Source organism: Lepidochelys kempii, chromosome 5 (genome assembly GCF_965140285.1).
Source record: "Lepidochelys kempii isolate rLepKem1 chromosome 5, rLepKem1.hap1, whole genome shotgun sequence".
Classification (NCBI taxonomy): domain Eukaryota; kingdom Metazoa; phylum Chordata; order Testudines; family Cheloniidae; genus Lepidochelys; species Lepidochelys kempii.
In genome coordinates, this window is record NC_136384.1 from 128,643,997 (window position 1) to 128,665,750 (window position 21,754).

General features: G+C 42.8%; 1 protein-coding gene across 3 annotated transcripts in view; it reads right to left on the reverse strand.

The window, feature by feature from the left end:
* DGKQ (diacylglycerol kinase theta) overlaps positions 1-21,754 on the reverse strand; it is a 172,718-nt gene that overhangs the window by 19,742 nt on the left and 131,222 nt on the right. For all 3 annotated transcript variants that reach the window (XM_073345802.2, XM_073345805.2, XM_073345804.2), the window contains 4 exons: positions 13,998-14,149; positions 12,113-12,261; positions 3,144-3,325; positions 1,297-1,397 (listed from right to left, as the gene is read on the reverse strand). In XM_073345802.2, the coding sequence (XP_073201903.2) occupies positions 1,297-1,397; positions 3,144-3,325; positions 12,113-12,261; positions 13,998-14,149 (584 nt within the window). The remainder of the gene's footprint in view (positions 1-1,296; positions 1,398-3,143; positions 3,326-12,112; positions 12,262-13,997; positions 14,150-21,754) is intronic.

The following is a 21,754-nucleotide window of genomic DNA, read 5'->3' on the forward strand; positions in this document are numbered from 1 at the left end:
AAAGGATCTTTCAAGCACAATCAAAGATGGATAGAAAACAGTGGTGGATTGCGCTTACTGAAAGTGATGTTGAAGAATTGCTGAATTGACTAATTACATACAGAGGTTATTTCTTTTTCTTGGTGTTCTTAGAAGAGGGTTTTGTGGGGTTTTTGTTTGTTTTTTGTGTTTATGACCTCCCATGAAACAGACTGTAATAAATAAATAAAACAGATTGTGTTTTTTATATATATGTATACATAAAACAATATGTTCCATGGGAGGTCATAAATACACACACACACTCCAGTACAAAGTTGTACAAAGAAAATTCTGGACACTGAAAATTTGTAATGTGGATTTTTCCCTGCTTTATATTACTGTACATACTTCTACTAATGCCGCCAGCTGTCATATATCCTGGATCATTGATTTTAATATAAAAGCTATTGGAAAAGAAGTAAATTTCGAAACCATGACCAAGTGCTTCCCAAACATTGTACTTTTGATTGCCTCTAGCATGCTATTGTCTGTAAAAATCTGGCAAACTAGCACTCTTATCACATGGATCTGACTGTAACCTGATGTTTTGTTTTCCATTTTTGGAAGCACCATGTGACCGAGTACCCTCCCTGCATGCCCCCTTATGGGGGTGGGGCAGTGGTTCTGCCTCTGTCCTCAAGGTCTCCAACTGATCCCCGCAGCCTCTGGCGCCTTCCCGGTTGAGGTGACTTAGCCCTCTGACTAGATCCTGTAAAAGTTCCACCCCTGCTGGGGCTCGCCAAGTCCAAAACAAACAAAGAAATGTAAATTCTTCTGTCCCTGCTGGGCTCAATCCTTACCACACTCGTCAGCCCTGCCGCGCTCTGCAGAGTCCCAGAAAAGTGCACACTTCCCACCCCGCCAGGGCTCATGCAAGCCTAAGTCAGTTGCTGGCAGCCAAAGAAGGCAACCGGCTCCTGCCAGGCCAACCCTTCCATGGGGAGACTGACAGTCTGCTGGCTTTCTTGGTTCCTGGCCTCAGGCAGCCTGCTCTCCTGCAGTGAAAGCTGCAGATCTGCTCTGCCTCCTGCCAGGGTCTACCAGAGCTGGACTCTCCCTTTTTAGCACTTCCCTCAAAGCCTCATACTTGCTTCAGGCAGGGCTGTTTCACCTGCCCAAAAAAGCAGGCCATTAACTCTTTCCTGATGTGTGTGGTTTGTACACTACGTCACGCACCACTATTTGTGAACGCCTGTAGAGTTGTTATATCAGACGTAGACTCTGCATATGTGGTACTATGAACATTCAGTTCACAAAGATTTTTCCTGAGATTACCTGCTATTAAATTTGCCTGGTTCTTCTTCTCGAGCATGGTGAAAGCCCAAGGTCAATTCTGCATCAATTCCAAGGCCACAATAGTTGTTCATTTGTACAATCTGAAAAACAAAACAAAAATAGCATTATACTGTGGTATACCACTGAGACTCAGATGTACCACATCAGAGGGTCCCATATTGGTACTGAAAATTTTCAGTGAAATTGACATTTGCCGATTTTTCAAGTCACTGCACACAAAGCAATTAAGGAGTACATTTTCTCTCATAGATAGCCCCAGTACAAAACACAACATTAAAATGAAAATATGGTTGAGAGTATTTATCAGTAACTTCTGGGTGAAAAACACTGCAGGGATATAGTAATTATTCCTAAACCAAGCATTCCAAACCCAGGAAATCTGCAATTAATAAGGTTACATTTAAAAGAAACCCAAACAAGGTAAAGCATGGAAATGCACCTAAACAACCTTCGCTCGACCTAGTGCTACCATTTAATAACCATATGACTATGACCGAGAAATTGTACTGTTCGTTGTCCCAGATTAAACCAATTTCTAAAGACATTCGTTTTTTTCATATTTCCCTTCATGGTGTCACTATAGGGGAGAACTTGGCAAATTGTGTATGTGCGGAAGGAAGCATTAAACAGTATCACCATCACGGCTGTCACATCATGAAGCCTTTGTTTCTTTATCCTGAAAGATGTTCTAAACACACCAGACCAGAAGATGGAACCAGAGAACACCAACATTTTCACATCTGTGTCCTGAGCAACTCCTTTGGTGTGAACCTCATGTTTCTATTATTAAATCCTCCCCAGTGTGTCAGTTTCAACCACAGTATTTTTCCTCCTGGCACATACCCACACACTCTCTCTCTCTCTGCCTTCCATCTTTAGACAATTTAGACGGCCAGGACAAATCTACCCTTGCAACGCACTATTGTGACCAGAGTGGTAAGCTAACCACAATGACTTCACAGCCTGATTCTGCTTAAAAATCCCTGAGTGGCTAATAAAGTTACAAGCCACGTACTGAGCCTGGGGTGTTCCAGCAACTGAACTGCAAAGACAGAATCTCTATTTTTTGGTAATCATCTGCTATTCTTCTCTTTTTCTCTTATGTCTTGTTTTGTCTTAAAACAGAACCAGACTTTAAACAACGAGTCCCAGGATTACATCTGCAAACGACATTCTCCCTTTCCCAAACAAGGAGATCTGATGTCACGAGAGCCTGTCAAGCAAGATTTTCACTTAAAAGACACTATATGCAAACAGGGAAAGAGATAAGGTAGATGGTTAAATTAAAGTTTTACTGAACCTCACGCTAGTGATGTCTAGCAGAACTTTAATAAGTAACTTTCTGGATTGTTTAACAAAGTGTAAGGATTCCAGTTCCACTATAGAGGTCTGAAATGTAGCTTTGATCTTCCTTCAAAGAGCTTTCTCTCAACCGAACCTATTCTCGCCTGAGCTGGGAACCCATTCCTTCCCAACTTCTGAAAGCAGACACAACTACTGTTAACTGAGCACTTGTAATCAGTTACCGTCCCAGACAGACATGCTTTGTGCCAGAGAAATAATTAATATCTAAAATGTCCATAAAGAATATATTGTGTAACTAATCTCTGACTTCAAGTGTTTTAGAACTGTACTCAAAACAGCACATCAGGTTTACCTTTCTTCACCCGCAGATTTAGTGAATGAGCTAAGCCATATAGAATTATTATAGTAACACCCAAAGGTGTGTTGAAATAAAAGACAAATTACAAGCAGCTATGGTACACTATAATTTCATTCATCCTGTAATAAACCAATAGTTTCTAGAAAACAAAACCGTGAAATACCTTTGGAGGCTCAGGTTCCAAAATACCATTCTCTGCATTTTCAACAGCCTCCTGAGCATCTAAAAGGATGGTCCAGCGATCCATAAGTACATCATCAGCTTCATCTACAGATATCAGAACCGAGTAGGGATCTTCCCCACTATAACCAGCTCCCCAGCGAAGCACCCTGCCTAAATCATTACCTGGACAAGGAAAAAAGCAAACTGTTAACTTGTTTAATCAACCAACTGACAGTGTGAAAGATAAATGCCTTGTAATTTCTCCAACCGCAAGGGTACTAGTCAGACAGCGATCACAACTTCCCAGCAGTAAAACTGAACTGAAAATGTATATTTAACATACATGAAAAGCCTGTAAGTAAATGTTGTCTTTGCTGTTCTGTAAGTAAATTATTAAATATATCATGTACAGCTTTATGTAAGAGACACACAAAATAGGAATATTTATACAATATCACCTGAAAATTTCCTCTCACAATAATAAGGTCGGGAGACCTGTTATAAAGGGTGCACTGAGCTGTTAAATTTCAGCCTGCTTGCAAGCAGAAGCAGACGCAGACCAGTCCTCCAATGAAGTTTCTATTGCTTGAGACAACTTCTGCACCAACGATAATGCCATCTTATTTTCCTACACTAGAAGTTGGGATGATAATATTTTGCAAAGGAAAAGTTTCTCCTACTGAAGTGTATGGGAATAATTTCCCCAGATAAAATAATCCCAAAGCTTTGGATATCAATTTCCATCTGTACTCTAGATGTCCACTCTGTTTCCACAATGGGCCGGGGCCATGGTCCTTATAAACTGAAGAAAGGGAATTTTAAAGTAAACTCAGATAAAATTATGCTATTATTTTCTAGCATGCTGGTATCTTCAGATCCCCTACGATGGGCTTTTTACAGCACAGAACTACATGTAGCTCCCATTATCTTCGGTTAGGGTCTACCAAAAGGGTGGCTCTGCCTGGTTCACTCATGAGAGATTCCTTCAAACAATCTGATTCTCTGCATTCACTTGTTGAAGGAATGGAAGAACAGGCCATAGGACCTTGACATCTGCCAATCACTATGATAAGGAGAAATGCAGAGGGGCTTAAAAGAGTAGCTGGATAACAATTACATGAACTTAGGTCCATTGAAACACATCTCTGCATTCTCAATCGCCTCCTGCAGAGATTGGACCTTTTTTCTTTCTTTCTTTTTTTTTTTTTTGGAAGCACCACTTGTTCTTTTCCTTTATGGCCATCTTCATCTTCTGCCAACGTTCTCCCAAGATGAGACTTGTACCTAATGGTATCCATCCTTGCCTCAAAACCTATGATTGATTTCCCTGATGTCATGCCTGTCATGAATCCAAGATGCTCTAGAAATGGAAACGCTGTGTGGGGTTTATGCTCTCTCTCTATGCAGAGCCCTAAACAGCAAACTGTCTAGGGAAGGATAGGCATGAATGCCATCCTTCCCTGAAGTTGTTATTAACAGTACCATGGAAAAGACTCAGAGCGTGGGTCTGACTGAATGGCATTGATTGGAGCTGGAACAGGTGGTACCCTCGTACATAACAAGGGAATAGTTTGTGGGGTGGTAAATGGATCGATGGAAGATAATCTGCATACGGTTGTCTGAGTGAACTTGAGAACCTCCATTTTGAACTTTGGCTCCTTTAGGAACATGGTCAGATGTACGTCTGGGGGGAGAAAGCAGAAGGAGACTCCGCTGGTTGGAAGGCATGAGATGTGCTGTCCTGAGGTTGGGGGTTCCACGACCACCACTCCCAAGAGAAGGAGGCAGGTGGTGGTGGTCGGGGACTCTCTCCTCAGGGGGACTGAGTCATCTATCTGCCGCCCTGACCGGGAAAACAGAGAAGTCTGCTGCTTGCCAGGGGCTAAGATTTGCGATGTGACGGAGAGACTGCCGAGACTCATCAAGCCCTCGGATCGCTACCCCTTCCTGCTTCTCCACGTGGGCACCAATGATACTGCCAAGAATGACCTTGAGTGGATCACTGCGGACTACGTGGCTCTGGGAAGAAGAATAAAGGAGTTGGAGGCGCAAGTGGTGTTCTCGTCCATCCTCCCCGTGAAAGGAAAAGGCTGGGATAGGGACCATCAAATTGTGGAAGTCAACGAGTGGCTACGCAGGTGGTGTCGGAGAGAAGGCTTTGGATTCTTTGACCATTGGATGGTGTTCCATGAAGGAGGAGTGCTGGGCAGAGACGGGCTCCACCTAACGAAGAGAGGGAAGAGCATCTTTGCGAGCCGGCTGGCTAACCTAGTGAGGAGGGTTTTAAACTAGGTTCACCGGGGGAAGGAGACCAAAGCCTTGAGGTAAGTGAGCAAGCAGGATACCGGGAGGAAGCACAGGCAGGAACGTCTGTGAGGGGAGGGCTCCTACCTTATACTGAGAATGAGGGGCAATCAGCTTCTGAGAAAGCTACAGGTATTAGGGAACACATTTTTATAATCAAATACCAACACAAAGTTTCTTCGTAGTACAAACGCCATAATTATGAGCCCCAAGGGCCACAGGCTGGACACCCTTGCTCTATAGCATATAGAGTAATAAAATAATGGTTCAGGTTAAAATGATCAAATATATTTTCTCCTCCAGAGGCTTTTAAGGCCCAGCACCCTGGCTGGGATGATTTAGTTGGGGTTGGTCCTGCTTTGAGCCAGTGGTTGGACTAGATGACCTCCTGAGGTCTCTTCCAACCCTAATCTTCTATGAGTCTATGAGCAGGTTATCTCAAGTGCCTATATACAAATGCACAAAGCCTTGGAAACAAGCAGGGAGAACTGGAGGTCCTGCTGATGTCAAGGAATTATGACGTGATTGGAATAACAGAGACTTGGTGGGATAACTCACAGGACTGGAGTACTGTCATGGATGGTTATAAACTGTTCAGGAAGGACAGGCAGGGCAGAAAAGGTGGGGGAGTAGCACTGTATGTAAGGGAGCAGTATGACTGCTCAGAGCTCCGGTATGAAACTGCAGAAAAACCTGAGTGTCTCTGGATTAAGTTTAGAAGTGATGTAGTGGCGGGAGTCTGCTATAGACCACCAGACCAGGGGGATGAGGTGGATGAGGCTTTCTTCCGGCAACTCGCAGAAGCTACTAGATCGCACGGCCTGGTTCTCATGGGCGACCTTAATCATCCTGATATCTGCTGGGAGAGCACTACAGCGGTGCACAGACAATCCAGGAAGTTTTTGGAAAATGTAGGGGACAATTTCCTGGTGCAAGTGCTGGAGGAGCCAACTAGGGGGAGAGCTTTTCTTGACCTGCTGCTCACAAACCGGGAAGAATTAGTAGGGGAAGCTAAAGTGGATGGGAATCTGGGAGGCAGTGACCATGAGTTGGTCGAGTTCAGGATCCTGACACAGGGAAGAAAGAGAAGCAGCAGAATACGGACCCTGAACTTCAGGAAAGCAGACTTTGACTCCCTCAGGGAACTGATGGATAGGATCCCCTGGGGGAATAACATGAGGGGGAAAGGAGTCCAGGAGAGCTGGCTGTATTTCAAGGAATCCCTGTTGAGGTTACAGGGACAAACCATCCCGATGTGTCGAAAGAATAGTAAATATGGCAGGGGGACCAACTTTGCTTAACAGTGAAATCCTTGCGGATCTTAAACATAAAAAAGAAGCTTACAAGATGTGGAAGACTGGACATATGACCAGGGAAGAGTATAAAAATGTTGCTCGGGCATGTAGGAATGAAATCAGGAGGGCCAAATCACACCTGGAGCTGCAGCTAGCAAGAGATGTTAAGAGTAACAAGAAGGGTTTCTTCAGGTATGTTGGCAACAAGAAGAAAGCCAAGGAAAGTGTGGGCCCCTTAATGAATGAGGGAGGCAACCTAGTGACAGAGGAGGTGGAAAAAGCTAAATGTACTCAATGATTTTTTTGCCTCTGTCTTCAAGAACAAGGTCAGCTCCCAGACTGCTGTGCTGGGCAACACAGCATGGGGAGTAGGTGGCCAGCCCTCTGTGGAGAAAGAGGTGGTTTGGGACTATTTAGGAAAGCTTGACGTGCACAAGTCCATGGGGCCGGATGCGTTGCATCCGAGAGTGCTAAAGGAGTTGGCGGCTGTGATTGCAGAGCCATTGGCCATTATCTTTGAAAACTCGTGGCGATCAGGGGAAGTCCCAGACGACTGGAAAAAGGCTAATGTAGTGCCAATCTTTAAAAAAGGGAAGAAGGAGGATCCTGGGAACTACAGGCCAGTCAGCTTCACCTCAGTCCCTGGAAAAATCATGGAGCAGGTCCTCAAGGAATCAATCCTGAAGCACTTACGCGAGAGGAAAGTGATCAAGAACAGTCAGCATGGATTCACCAAGGGAGGTCATGCCTGACTAATCTAATTGCCTTCTATGATGAGATTACTGGTTCTGTGGATGAAGGGAAAGCAGTGGATGTATTGTTTCTTGACTTTAGCAAAGCTTTTGACACGGTCTCCCACAGTATTCTTGTCAGCAAGTTAAAGAAGTATGGGCTGGATGAATGCACTATAAGGCGGTTAGAAAGTTGGCTAGATTGTCGGGCTCAACGGGTAGTGATCAATGGCTCCATGTCTAGATGGCAGCCGGTATCAAGTGGAGTGCCCCAAGGGTTGGTCCTGGGGCCAGTTTTGTTCAATATCTTCATAAATGATCTGGAGGATGATGTGGATTGCACTCGCAGCAAATTTGCGGATGATACTAAACGAGGAGGAGTGGTAGATATGGTGGCAGGTAGGGATAGGATACAGAGGGACCTAGACAAATTGGAGGATTGGGCCAAAAGAAATCTGATGAGGTTCAACAAGGATAAGTGCAGGGTCCTGCACTTAGGACGGAAGAATCCAATGCACTGCTACAGACTAGGGACCGAATGGCTAGGCAGCAGTTCTGCGGAAAAGGACCTAGGGGTGACAGTGGACGAGAAGCTAGATATGAGTCAACAGTGTGCCCTTGTTGCCAAGAAGGCCAATGGCATTTTGGGATGTATAACTAGGGGCATAGCCAGCAGATCAAGGGACGTGATTGTTCCCCTCTATTCGACATTGGTGAGGCCTCACCTGGAGTACTGTGTCCAGTTTTGGGCCCCACACTACAAGAAGGATGTGGAAAAATTGGAGAGAGTCCAGCGAAGGGCAACAAAAATGATTAGCGTTCTGGAACATATGACTTATGAGGAGAGGCTGAGGGAACTGGGATTGTTTAGTCTGCAGAAGAGAAGAATGAGGGGGGATTTGATAGCTGCTTTCAACTACCTGAGAGGTGGTTTCAAAGAGGATGGTTCTAGACTATTCTCAGTGGTAGAAGAGGACAGGATAAGGAGTAATGGTCTCAAGTTGCAGTGGGGGAGGTTTAGGTTGGATATTAGGAAAAACTTTTTCACTAGGAGGGTGGTGAAACACTGGAATGCTTTACCTAGGGAGGTGGTAGAATCTCCTTCCTTAGAAGTTTTTAAGGTCAGGCTTGACAAAGCCCTGGCTGAGATGATTTAATTGGGGAGTGGTCCTGCTTTGAGCAGGGGGTTGGACTAGATGACCTCCTGAGGTCCCTTCCAACCCTGATATTCTATGATTCTATGATTCAGACAGAGCCTGGCTCTGTTTTTCTCCCCTTCTTTGAGGACAGAAAAAGGAACGGGAACACCACTCAGGTTCTTGCTACATGGGTTGCATTGTTCTGAGTGGGTCCAGCCATTTCCAGGTTGCTAGAGATTGGGAATGGGACAATAGCATGCCTGTGGATTCTTGCAAAGCTTCAAAGAGCAACAAAGCCGAGAGCAGCCATTTGCTTCCAAACTGAAAGAGCCTGGCACCAATTTGTGGGTCTAACTTCAAACAAAGGCTGGCTGTGAGGAGGTTGAGAACCTTGCCTCCACAATAGCATATGGGCATTCCTTTTAGTACAGCCCCTGGCAAAGCAGTACTCTCTCCTGCTGAATTTCAGAGACAGCTTCAATTTGCAGAATGACCCACATTCCTATCGTACCTGGCTGGGGCCAGAATCTAAATAGTTTTGATGACTCCATTACTACCTTATCCCTTGTATTTCTGAAAATATTCTCACACTGAAGTACTAAGAGCCTGGAACTGATATGCCTAAGCATCTAACTCAGTGTCCAAAGATTTGATGTCCAGAGAAGAGAACAGGATAATGCTGGGACATCAAATACCTGTGGCTTGACAGCCCAGCATGGCATAGCTGGTTAAAGTGAGGGCCTCTCGGAGTCCTGTGGCTTGACATCAGCCCTACAGGGGAAATCACCAAGGCCTATGGCATGACATACTATATGCTTGCATGAAAATTATTGTAACCCATTAGTCTAGGTAAAAACTGAAGGGTATCCCTAGAGGAGGGGGCCAAGGTGACCTCACACAGATGGGGCTCAGAGGGACAACTCCAGTTTGTCTACAGACAGAGCCACGTTCCCCAATAGGACACGCTATAAGGCAAGTGAGGGAGGATGCACAAGCCTCCCCTTTGGCTTTCTCAGCTTACCCGTCTCCCCAACCCACTGCAGGGTCACCAAATGCTGCAGCACTTCAAAAGAGACAGAGCTGAGGAGAAAAATTCCCCAAAAGGCAAATGCAGCCCTGGAACATGAATGGCATTTAGATGTCCAACTGTTAGTCAGAACTTTGAAACAAAAAGGGTGGGATTCTTCTTAGAAAACCTCTTAGCAGGAAAGGGGTGGGGTAGAGCCCCACACCTGGCATTAGGCAGACAAAGGAAAATGATGGAGATGGGGGACTCCCCAGCTGCCAGCAACTGTCATGTCTGTTTCTGTCCCCAAGCAGCAAGCACGCTGAAGTACCAAGTCTGTTGGCCTTAGCACAGTGGAGAAAGTGTTGGCTATGCTAGGTAGCCATGCTCTGCCTGAAACAGAGGAGCTAATGTTGTTGACAGCCATGCCTTATCTGTCAGCAATATGTTGCCACCCCACAGCGGTGAGGTAAATTCATTAGAATGTTCTACGTCCTGGTTACAGGCAGAATGTGGGACAAGGCATTTTGCATACAGTCACGCGCGATTCACCTATTTGTGAATTTAGTTCCCAACTGTATTTTGTTAGCACAGCTAAGCACATGCATTTCATGAAAGATTTTCTGCATCTAGATAAATTCATTACCATGAGATACTGGCTGTATACTGGGGAGGGGGGGGAGAGGGATAGCTCAGTGGTTTGAGCATTGGCCTGCTAAACCCAGGGTTGTGAGTTCAATCCTTGAGGGGGCCATTTAGGGATCTGAGGCAAAAATTAGGGATTAGTCCTGCTTTGAGCAGGGGGTTGGACTAGATGATCTCCTGAGGTCCCTTCCAACCCTGATATTCTATGATTACATGACATGAAACAACTGTTCCTTATGACTGCATGTGGACACAAACTCGGAATGAGCGACCATGTTGGCAAGGCATTGGCATAAAACAACTTGACAAAATAAAGTGATTTCATAATGGACACGGAGGGAAAAAGTAAGTTGTTAGGTACTGAAGATGACATGTCCCTTTATATGATAAATATTCCCCCCAGATGGGTGAAGAGAGACCAGATCTGTCTTTTAGTTCCTCATGCTGTCTGTTAATCCACGTTTCAGTGGTTAATTAATTTTCTGCACGCAATAGGTTGAAGATCCTAAGTTTTGTTCCTTTTTTCTTGATAAGCCTGTGAACTCATGCTGAGCTGATAAGCCATAGAATGAGTGTGGGAAAAATAAGAGTTAATCACTTGCATCTGATAAATTGTCTGAGTGCTATGGGAAGATTAATTTATTCTACTTTTCTCAATTCAGATTTCTAATTTCTCACTTTAAGTTTACATTAATGCTAATGAATTCCCCCCCCATCAATGCTTCTGACAGTGATCAAGAGAATTTATTATAAACTAATTAGTCTCAATACATTTCCAGCCTCACAGGTTCTCGATCAAATTAATCACATTTCAATGTGTTAAGGATGTACAAAAGTTTTCATGTCTAATTTTACTATAGAAGAATCCTGCCTATAACCATATTCAGTCAGTGAGACAGCCCCTAAATCAATGTGGAATAACTCTCAGGTGTATTCTACAGGTGGGGAGAAACACTCTGGCCTTTTCTTAGATGTAATTCTATAATAATCATAAGCGTGGGAGGACTGGAGAACCAGGCAGTCACTAGGGTAAGAGGGAATGGGACTGGTCACTTACTGGAGGGAGGGCTGTAGCATATGGGAAGGGAGGAAAACAGGGCGCTAACCTAGGTGAACAAGCAAGAGGATAGTGGCAGCAAGAGAAGGAGAGAGCAGCTGACACGCATCACTAGCAGGTAGAGAGAGAATTGATCCCACTATTGCACTGGGATTGCAAAGCAACTAGAGAGCTGCTGCCTCTGGTTAGGCCCTTAGGCAGCAGTCCGGGTGTTTCTGGAAACCCGAATACAGAAAATGAGATCATCTGGTTTATCTGGACTTCCACAGTGCTACGTTCATAACACTTCTGGTGACTCTTTGGGCGAGTGGTTCTCAACCTATTTACCACTGTGAGCCACATATGCAGCTCTCTTGTGTGTTATGTGCGCTGCATCCACACTATACACTGCCTGTATGGCCCTGAGGATGTCACATGGGCCGTAGCTGTGTGTTGATTGGGCTGCAAGTGGCCTGCGGGCTGAGAACCACTGCTTTGGCCAATGCTGTAAGCACCACTGATGGGTTCTGAACAGAGGATTGCTGCAACTTTAAAGCCCGTTGAGGCAGGATGGAAGAGTCAAAGAATAATACTGATTAAATGGTCTTAGCTGTTTCCCTCCTGGATGCATGCCGATTGCTTGAATATAACATAGGAAACTAAAACAAAATGTCATTCAGGCTACAAAGTCAGTCACAGGTGCCATGTTATGAGAACAATCAACACAAAGAAAAACTACTAAGTTTTGAGCATGCTTAATAGCTTCCCATTAACATTCCTCAAATCAACCCTATTCCATACTGTTATTTCTCACCTGTTCCTAAAGGTAAGATGGCTACAGAGGGCTCTGAACAGACAAGGGTGTGTCTGATTTCCTCCAGCGCACCCAGGACCCAACCAACCGTGCCATCGCCACCGCACACCAGCACTCGGAAATAGGGAACTTGAGAGAATGTATGAAATCTTCATTTAAAACAAAAGCATAAGAAATAATATTACACTGTAATGCAGAAAATTAATTAGGCCTTCCACAATATTCTCTTTAAAATAACACAGTAGAGTTCTTAGTAATTATTGCTTTTTCCTTCCCTCGCTTTAGAGTTTCGATTAAGAAAAGCTGATAAAATGGACAATAAAACTTAGAACTATCAGAGGAGTTTTCTGCCTAACAAACTTGAAATTATATTTCTCACTATTTTTCCCCATAGCCAAAGATGGTAGTTGAGTTCTCTCCCACAGGGAATTAACAAGACATAGACACAAAACAGTCTACATTTTTAAAATATGTCTATTTGTGTTTTCATTTACACATCTGTAATTCTGTTAATCACTTGAGATTTCTACCTGGTTTTAAATGGAAGTTTACAACACCATTGTCATTCATGCTGAATGCAATATTTGGTTATGCAGTGTGCATTTCCTTGTCCGCTGGCATATACTGCTAGGACTGCCAAAACCGGAAGGGGGTATTTCTGTACCACTATGGATTTGTAAAAAATGAGACTCTAAATAGGATACCATTTGCACAACACTTTTCAGCCCTACCAATCAAGGCACTTTACAATGGAGTTTAACTTTCTTCCCATTTTACAGATGGAAAACTGAGGCCCAAAGAGGTGAAGTGTCTTGCCCATAGTAACAGAGAAATACTGCAGCCAACAATAGGTTCAATGGTCATAACACTGACAGTCATGCTGTAGGAACTAGCCTAAATGAACCATGGCCCTGACAAAGTTAGAAGACCAGTATTGCTTATTTTTTACTGCCTTTTCATTATGGACTGTTGAACCCACTTGCACTGGATGAAGGTAAAATAATAAAGTTAACCTTCTGAGAGTTTTATTTCAAGGCACTGGAGTCAATTTAGGTAGTACAAAAATAAACAATGTAGTAGGATTTAAAAAAAAACATGTTTTTCCATTATAATAAGCAGGCAATAGTATTACTCATTGGTGACTAAACTGTGTTTTTAAAAGAACGGTAACACATTGCTTTTGTTTTTCCCATCACATTGTTTCTTGCGTCTTAGAAATGGGGTTACCATTTCTGAATGATCAGCTCTTCTTAAATTTCTGCAACTGTAGACAAATTCCAAGAGCAGAAAGAAACATTTATTACACCTTTCTATTACCTGACGTTAAGAATGGTTGGAAATAGTGGCAAAAATTACGACTTGACAGCAGTGTTGCTCAAAGCCCTCTCTTTCCTCCCTTCCTTCTCCATCAATTGTGTTAACCACCAGTAGTTATTTGCATTATGGTGATGTGAACATGCTCCCATCAGGATCTGGACCTTACTGTGCTAGCACTGATAAACACATCAGAAACAATTCTGTCCTCTCCTCTTTCTGAAACATGAACGTTTTCCATTTGTTTTTAAAATAAGGACCACTATTTCTAAGAGCGGCCCTGCAGTATAATTCTCAGACATGCAATACAGGAGTAAATAAAATGAGTTGGAGGAAATTTTAGTGTGTGTGTGTGTGTGTGTGTGTGTGTGTGTGTGTGTGTGTGTGTGTGTGTGTGTGTGTGTGTGTGTGTGTGTGTGTGTGTGTGTGTGTGTGTGTGTGTGTGTGTGAGAGAGAGAGAGAGAGAGAGAGAGAGAGAGAGAGAGAGAGAGAGATCTAACAAGTATCAGTAAATTACAATTTTGGTGATACTATTCCATTAACTAAAGAACTACTTTGATAAAAGATTTACCCAGGCAGTGGACCTCCATTAGTGAGTTCAAAAACCTGATGAGGATTTAGCAGTTTTCTAAAACTGTAGAGTAGATCTCGGCCTTTCAGACCTCCACTTTTGGGATTCACAAACACAAGTAGTGGACAGCAGTTCTGTGGTAGCTTGGTATGCTGGAAGATGCAAAGAGGTGTTAGAACAAATGTGTACATGTTAGATTATTACAGTATTCCAAGAATATCCACTCAGTCCTTTAGTAAAAACCCCACAATCAACAGGTAATAGTGTAGCTTGAGTGCATATTTGATTTTGCCTTTTGGAACAGTGAAGTATAGTTAGTTTGGCCATGTGGTAAAAATTAAGACATTACATGACAATATTTCCAAGGTATGCATATCAGGATCAGTTTCTATTGACTTTAAAAGAACCATTTCAATAATCTGATTCCATTGGATTCAAACAGCAAAGCCTATCCACTGGGGCTATAAATACTCCCCCCCCCCCCCCCAAAAAAGTCATAAATGGCCCTGTATGGAGCCTGAAGGCCTGTCTAGGAAAACAGCAATTGCCAGACTGGATCACAGTCGTGATCCAACTAATACAGCATCCTGTCTCCAAGAGTGGTCTGTGCCAGATGCTTCAGAGGAAGGTGCAAGAAACCTGAACTGGGTGGAGCTAGGGAATGACCTACCAAACAGGAAATATTTTTCCTCAGCCCCATCAGTGACAGACTGGCTCGTGCCATGAAGCATGAGGTTTATTATCCCATACAAATTCGGGGGATTTTTTGGGGTTTTTTCCCCTTGATAATGTAACTGTTACATTAGGCTCCAGGCCTCTCTTGCCACGAAGCCCATGGAGCCTCCGCTGCCTGTCAGTGTAGTCTTGAAACGTAAAGGTCTGTCACACTGTTGCCCTGGATTTGAGGGGAGTGTATACCCCAGAATGCGATCAAGCTAATTGCGACCATATTATGTGCATTCAGCCACCCTGAGTTAATGAAATAGAACACCACATAGTTAAGAGTTAATTTGGAGACAAGCATTTAGAAGCAAGGTCATATCTAGCTAGCAGTTTCTGCTAATCAAAATGGGAGGAGGAAACAGACAAGTAAATAACTGAGACTGAAAACTTGGTGGTTGGAAAACCTTGAGTCTAGAAGCCTCTGATATTAAAAGTTTATTGAAAGTTAGAAAAGTGATGACACAGTAGGGGTCATTAAGGCCTCTGTGTTTTGTAGAAGTTAGTTCTAAAGGATTAGCTAATTGAGTGTACTTTGGAGGAGTCCTCTGAAGCCATCTTAAGAGATGTTTTTTCTTAACACCCTTTCTCCCTGGTTGGTGAGCAACTGGCAATACCGTTCCAGATGTTAGGTAAATATCTGGGATGTTCTAAACCTACCGCTTATGTCTGTGTGTGTTTAAATCTAATAAACTGCAGTGTTAGATAGAGTACATTTACTTGCATGAATCTTATCAGACAGAATTGCTGTGTTCCTGTTGATTTATTCCTAACACCGCCTGGAGTGAAATAGTTAAGTTGCCCCGGTTGGGGGTTGACAACCCCAGGTAACAGCACCAAATAGTAATCCAGGAAAACAGAGGGGGCATGACGCATGCCACTAAAATCTACCCTTCTGATTCTGACCCTTGAAAGCCTGAACAGTCATGACTAAAAAGGTCCAGTGATCCTGATCCCCACAAAAGCCAAGTGCCATCGCACAAGCTATCAAATCACTACTATGAACAGAATTTAATAATAAACACTGGGGAAGTTTTAAATGAGCCCTGATCTGCCTCTCTCTGACTTTGTCAGTACCCCTACACCTAACCACTGAAAGGAACGGACTGGAGTAGCTGGGGCCACATCTCTCTTATAACCTCAGCCTCAAGTATTCAGTGCTGTGAGCGTGTGGTCACGTGACCTCATCTGGCACTACTTTCACCAGAGCTCCCAAAGCTCAGAGGGGCGGGGGTGGGTATCCTTCCAGAAACCACCCCGAAAGAAGAACACTTCCCTGCATTGTGGGCGCTGGACCCACTAGGCCGTTTCTGGGATAAGGTAAACATATTGTGCAGAAGCAGCACACAGGGCTTCACTGGAAGTCGGTAAGGAACAGATGCCAGAAGTATGGTATTGGATCTCTTTTAAAGCTGTTCTCAAACGATTGGACGAACATCAGGAAATGCCAAGCTCCCCTCTTTTTGTTTCCTGCAGCCAGGCATTACAGAAGAACGGCCTCCATAGAGATACAAAGAAAAAGTGCTTCTTTATTTCTCTATCAGGCATTTTCAAGTGAGAGTCTCCAAACCCAAGTGTTGGTGGTGACCCTTTATCCATGGCCAGGGGCATTCACCAGCGGGAGAGCATTCGGAGAACAGCAGTTTGGCAAGAGGCTGGAAGGAACGATTTATGAGGAAAAATAAAAAGAACTAAAATATCAGTAGTTCGGCTAAGCAGTGATTAAGGGGATCATGATGACAGACTACAAACATTGAAGGGTATCTACACCTAGGAAGGGGAGAAACTAGTGCCCACATAATATGGGGATTGTTCCCTACTTGTCGTTACAATGGAGTGTAACTAAGGGTAACGAGATAAAACCAAGATATGGAAGATGTAAGCTGAATATGAGGAAATACTTCCTGATACAGAGATATGTTTGCCAAGATTTTCACAAGCGAATAATGACTTTGGGTGTCCCAATTTTTGAGTTCCTAACCTGAGATATCTTACAGGTGCTGGTTTTCAGAAAGCACAGAGCACCTGCACTCTGAAAATCAGGCCTTTTAAGATGTCTCAAATCACTTATCACTATGAAAATGTTTGTCTTTAGCATATTAGTCTCCAAAGAGATCCTCCGGGCCATAGCCCCTTTCACTTGGGACTTGGAAAAGTAGAATGGACAAAACGCTGGAAACACTGCTACAGTAAAAATCTTGCACTGGCAGGGAGAGAGCTTTTCTACCTACAGCTTCTAAGGTTCTAGTGGGTAATAAGAGAAAACAGCCAACTTGAGCTGTAACAGTTTGAGAGTTTATGCTATAAATATGCAAATAAGGACAATTTAGGCTATCAAAGTTTAAAAACAGATACAAGACTTAAAAGTCTGGGAGCATTATCCAGCTGCTTATCTGGGGCAGCAAATGGCAAAATTACTTCTCTTCGTCCCAGAAGTCATGTATGACAATACTATTGGGTACATCGTGAAAATTGGTTAGCTTTGAATGTAAGCGGAGCAGACAGGGAAAGGTTCCCACTTTACAGAACAACAATGAAGCTAACTAAGAAATGCTGTGAGGGAGAAAAGAAAAGAGATGTCAAAGGATTATATGTGAATACACAGGAATCTGTCATATTTTATCAATACTCCAGCTAAGGGTTCAGGAAGGATGCATTGTCAAAGCTTCATTTTCAGTCTTTTAAAACTTTCTCCACAAGATGGGTTGGTTTTTGTTTTTTTGGAGGGGGTGGGAAGGGCTCTGATAGTTCTGACGTTTGGTCTCAAGCCCAGAAAAAATTAAAAAATAATCTTAAAAATGTATTTTGCTGCTTGACTTATCCAAATGTGAGGGGAAAGCTTTGACAAGTGTTAAAAGGATATTTCAGACACTTTCTCTGCTTTATAGCTGAAAACTTTAAAACACTACAAACTAGTCAAGTACCTCATGTCGAATGATGATGAGAACTTTTGCTTTTAATTTTTCTTCTCAAGAAATCTGTTTTTAAAATATATTGTGGGCATTTAAAAACAGCGTCAGAAGCATGTGTTTTCTATTATTTCCCTTAATTTTAGAGATCAATACAGAATTTGGTTTTAAATGTGCTCATTCAAACATTTCCTGAAAGCCTGCTTGAAAGTCCACCGAAACAGGTGTCTTACCACTGATTGCTATGAGCTTCAGATCAAGTCCTACATGCTTAATCAAAAACACGTTTACAGTTTGGAAAGGACCTTGCAATCTTGCTTAAACAGAGATGATATAATCATGTACCCTCTATCAAACTTTTCTTTAATGTTTCTACTTATACACAAAATGCTTTTTTATAAACAGAAAAAACATTGGTACAATACATTAAATAAGAAGACAATAACGATAAAAGTACATATATTTGCACATCATGGGGTGAAAAATTCTGCATTACAGGAAGTCGCAGGGACAGCGGCTGTACTACAAAAAGGAATTATAAGTGGTAATATGACAGCTAGAGAGTGAATTATTTTTTTGATTGTCCTACCACCTTTGGATGCATGCTTACCTTGCTCAAGAGGATTCCTCATTACCACTGGTAATTCTTTATCAGATACTAATTTGGAGCTCAATTCTACAGAAATGCTTAAATAGCAGAATCCTGTAAGGGAAGAAACTTTAAGTGTGTTCGGCATAATGCTTAATTTGTTCTTAATCCTACAATTTGCAGTAAAGTTAAGCAGGACAGTGCCAAACTCCTATTTGTAAGAGACAAAGCAGCTTCATTTAGAAGACTGTTCTCCTTTGCGTGGGGACTAAATAATTCCGTGCAAACTGGTTACCCTGGTCAGTACAGGGAAGAACAGCTTCACCAGCTTCTAAGAGGTACGTGTCTCCTTTTGTTATTGGTGCAGATGACTGTGCACTGGTCATGCTGGCATTGCAGAATTTTTTTTAATCTCCTAGTGAAGGCCAAACGGGAAAATATGAATACGATTCGTTACTTTGTAGAATGGAATGTGTGACTCACACAGTCTTGTGTAGGATAGTTTTTTCTTTATCCTGACTTTGGTATGATGATTGAAAAGTGAAATCTGCAGAGGGGTTTTGCATTGGCTGGTTTTTAGTCAGAAATTTATTCCTTATCCCCCAAAGATAGCTGGAGGGGCATGATTTACATGCTGTGGCCGACACCACAAGTTGTTTTATTTGTCAGGATTAGTAGGCTGTAGTTTTGTGCTGTGACAGAGTTGTTATTCATCCTAATCCCATTTCTGCTGAATAGCAGGCACAGCCATGTCTGGTGGCAGCAGAATGGAATGCTTAAACAGTAAATGAATATAAAGTGTTCTGTGCTGCAAACTGTATCCATTTTTTCCAGTGGGAGCAGTTTTTACCCAGGAGATGCAGACCAGAAAACGCAGCTCTGCAATCAAAGAAGGCATTTACGCATGTATGCTCTGCAGCAGCTCTGTGTGAAAGGTACTTAGGATTCCCAGAGTTTGGATCCCCATCTCCCTGAGTCCAGGTAAGAGGGGTAGTCTTAGCATATTGTAACTTTCACGTAATTCTTTATACTTACAGGTCAGTAACACCAGGGCCTGACAAGAGGCTGTGTACAGGTTTGTATATATTTTTGTAATGTTGCAATGGGATGGGGGGGCTAGAATGGACCCGCTGCAATAATTTGACTATGAGGGGAGTTATTACTGCCTCTGCTCTCCAGGATGGCCAAATTCTGCTGGTGAACACATTTGTCTAAACATTTACCACAATTTATGACTCAACACATATTTTTAGGTCAAACTGGCTGCTATTCATTTTATTTCCTTGCCTAGGATCACACTTCAGCCACGATTCCTTATCCCCTCTCTAAATTTGTTTTTTAAAGAATTATTTGTCAACACAACAAAATCATATTCAACTAGTTTAAGATTTTAGTTTGCACGCAGGTCCAGCAATTCGGGGTTCAGGTATTCATAGCACAAGGGAAAATAATCCCATTTAAAGCGACAGAAACTGAATTTGATATTTGTTGATTATCCTTATTATTAACATGTATACTTCAGTCGTACCTACAAAGCCCCATCAGGAGCGGGGCCTAAGCGCTGTGCAAACATAAGATGCTACTGCCACTATAGCGCCCTGTAAAAACCTGGCCTTGAGATGGACTGCTGATGTCTTCTCATTTGCTCAGAATTTATTGGAGAGACTAACAATAGACACTGACTACAGACATAGAAATAGCTGCAGTGCTGAGGATGTCAACACATCTCTGGAAAGAGGATGTGTTATATCATTTGTATGCCCTCTGATGGCTCTGCAGAAAATGATCATGCCACATTTTTTTAATCTAGGTCCTACATCAATTATGCTGTTTTAAAATAACCTCACTGAACTGCTTTCCCCCACCTCACCCCAATAGCTCATTCGAACCTGAAAGCTATTACAAATTAAAAACATTTTTAGGAATATTTATTTGGTGGCATAAAGAGGATAACATGCTGTCCTTTTCAAATCAATTGATATTTTCTGAGATTACTTGCAGATTGGAGCAGAAAAGTTATTGGTCAATCAGTACAGTTTAGGAATAAAACACTTCCGTAGAGTCACAGTTTTTAAGACCAGAACAGGATCATCTATTCTAACCTCCTGCACAACACAGGCCAGGGAATTTAACCAAATGATTCCTGCTTCTAGCCCACAACTTCTGCTTGAGCACATCTTTTAGAAAGACAACCAATCCTCTTTTAAAGACTTCAAGTGATGAAGAATTCACCAGATCACTTCATTAAGCATACTTCACTGAAGTTTATTCAATTAAGGATATTAAACTGTAACAAAGTAAATGACTTATGTCATAACTTTACCATAGAACTCTCACTTTGCCTGGCTTAAAAAGCACAGCATTGAGTTAACTCTCTTCCATTTCTCTTTCAGGCAGGGCCCTTTAAAAAAACCTCTCCAGAGCCGATCCTAAGTACCAGTCAGAGGTGCCACAAAACAGCACATGATGCATCTTCCTCTCAGGAAAAGCGTCTAGCCTTCTGCATTGCCAGCCTCTATTGCCTGGCCAGGGAAGAGCAAAGAAACAGACTCTTTGCAAGGTGACATATTTCAATGGCTTTAACGAAAGATTGCAGCTTCATCTTAACCTACTTTTTGTACTATTTACTGGAATGCTAGAGAGGTCAGCTAATGAGTACAGATTAACTTAGTATGCAATTACAGTTTAAATATTTGTTGATGTGATTAGTTCTAGATATAAAAAAGAAGGTGATTTCACCTGCAATCAGAGCTCGGAATGACCTCTGCATGTTTACAGCCATTGGCAGGCTGCACAGTCAGCCATCCCATGAGTAAGAACATGTAGAGGTCACTCAAAGGAGGAACAAGGTGTATGTCTACAACGCAATTAGACACCCGCAGCTGGCCCCTGCCAGCAGACCCAGGCTCATGGGGCTTAGGCTAACGGGCTGTTTAATTGCGGTGTAGATGTTTAGGCTTGGGCTGCAGCCCAAGCTCTGGGACCCCCCACCGTGCAGTGTCCTAGAGCCCAGACTTACCCTAAGATTCCTTGGCCCTCTTGTTCCTCCCTCAGGAGGGAGAGGGTGACCAGACTCCTCCTGGGAGGCAGCCCAACAATACAGTATACAGGATATAAGTTGGTAAACATGCATGTGCACTCCCTCCCCTCCCCCAAACAAGGGAATTCAGCCACTCAGCAAAGGCGAGATCAACCAAGAGTAGGCGGGTCTATCCCAGAACTACCAAGGTTAAACACTGAAGTAACTTTGGTATAGATGCTACAGCAAATTGCTATTCAAAGTAAAGGGATTCCATTAAATTTTAGCGATAGTGGAAAGAATATAGGGAAAAGAATTAAAATAGCTTTTCGCTCCTTTATAGCTTTGTAACTACACTCACATCACCGTTCAGCACTTCACGATCAGTATCAATGAAACAAGCAGCCATTCATACACAGATGCACATCAGGGAAAGAAAATGCAGGCTCTCTCTCTATTCTTTATCATAATGTTTACAAAAGCTCAATTTCAGTCTATTTTTGTCCACCCGTCCCTTCAA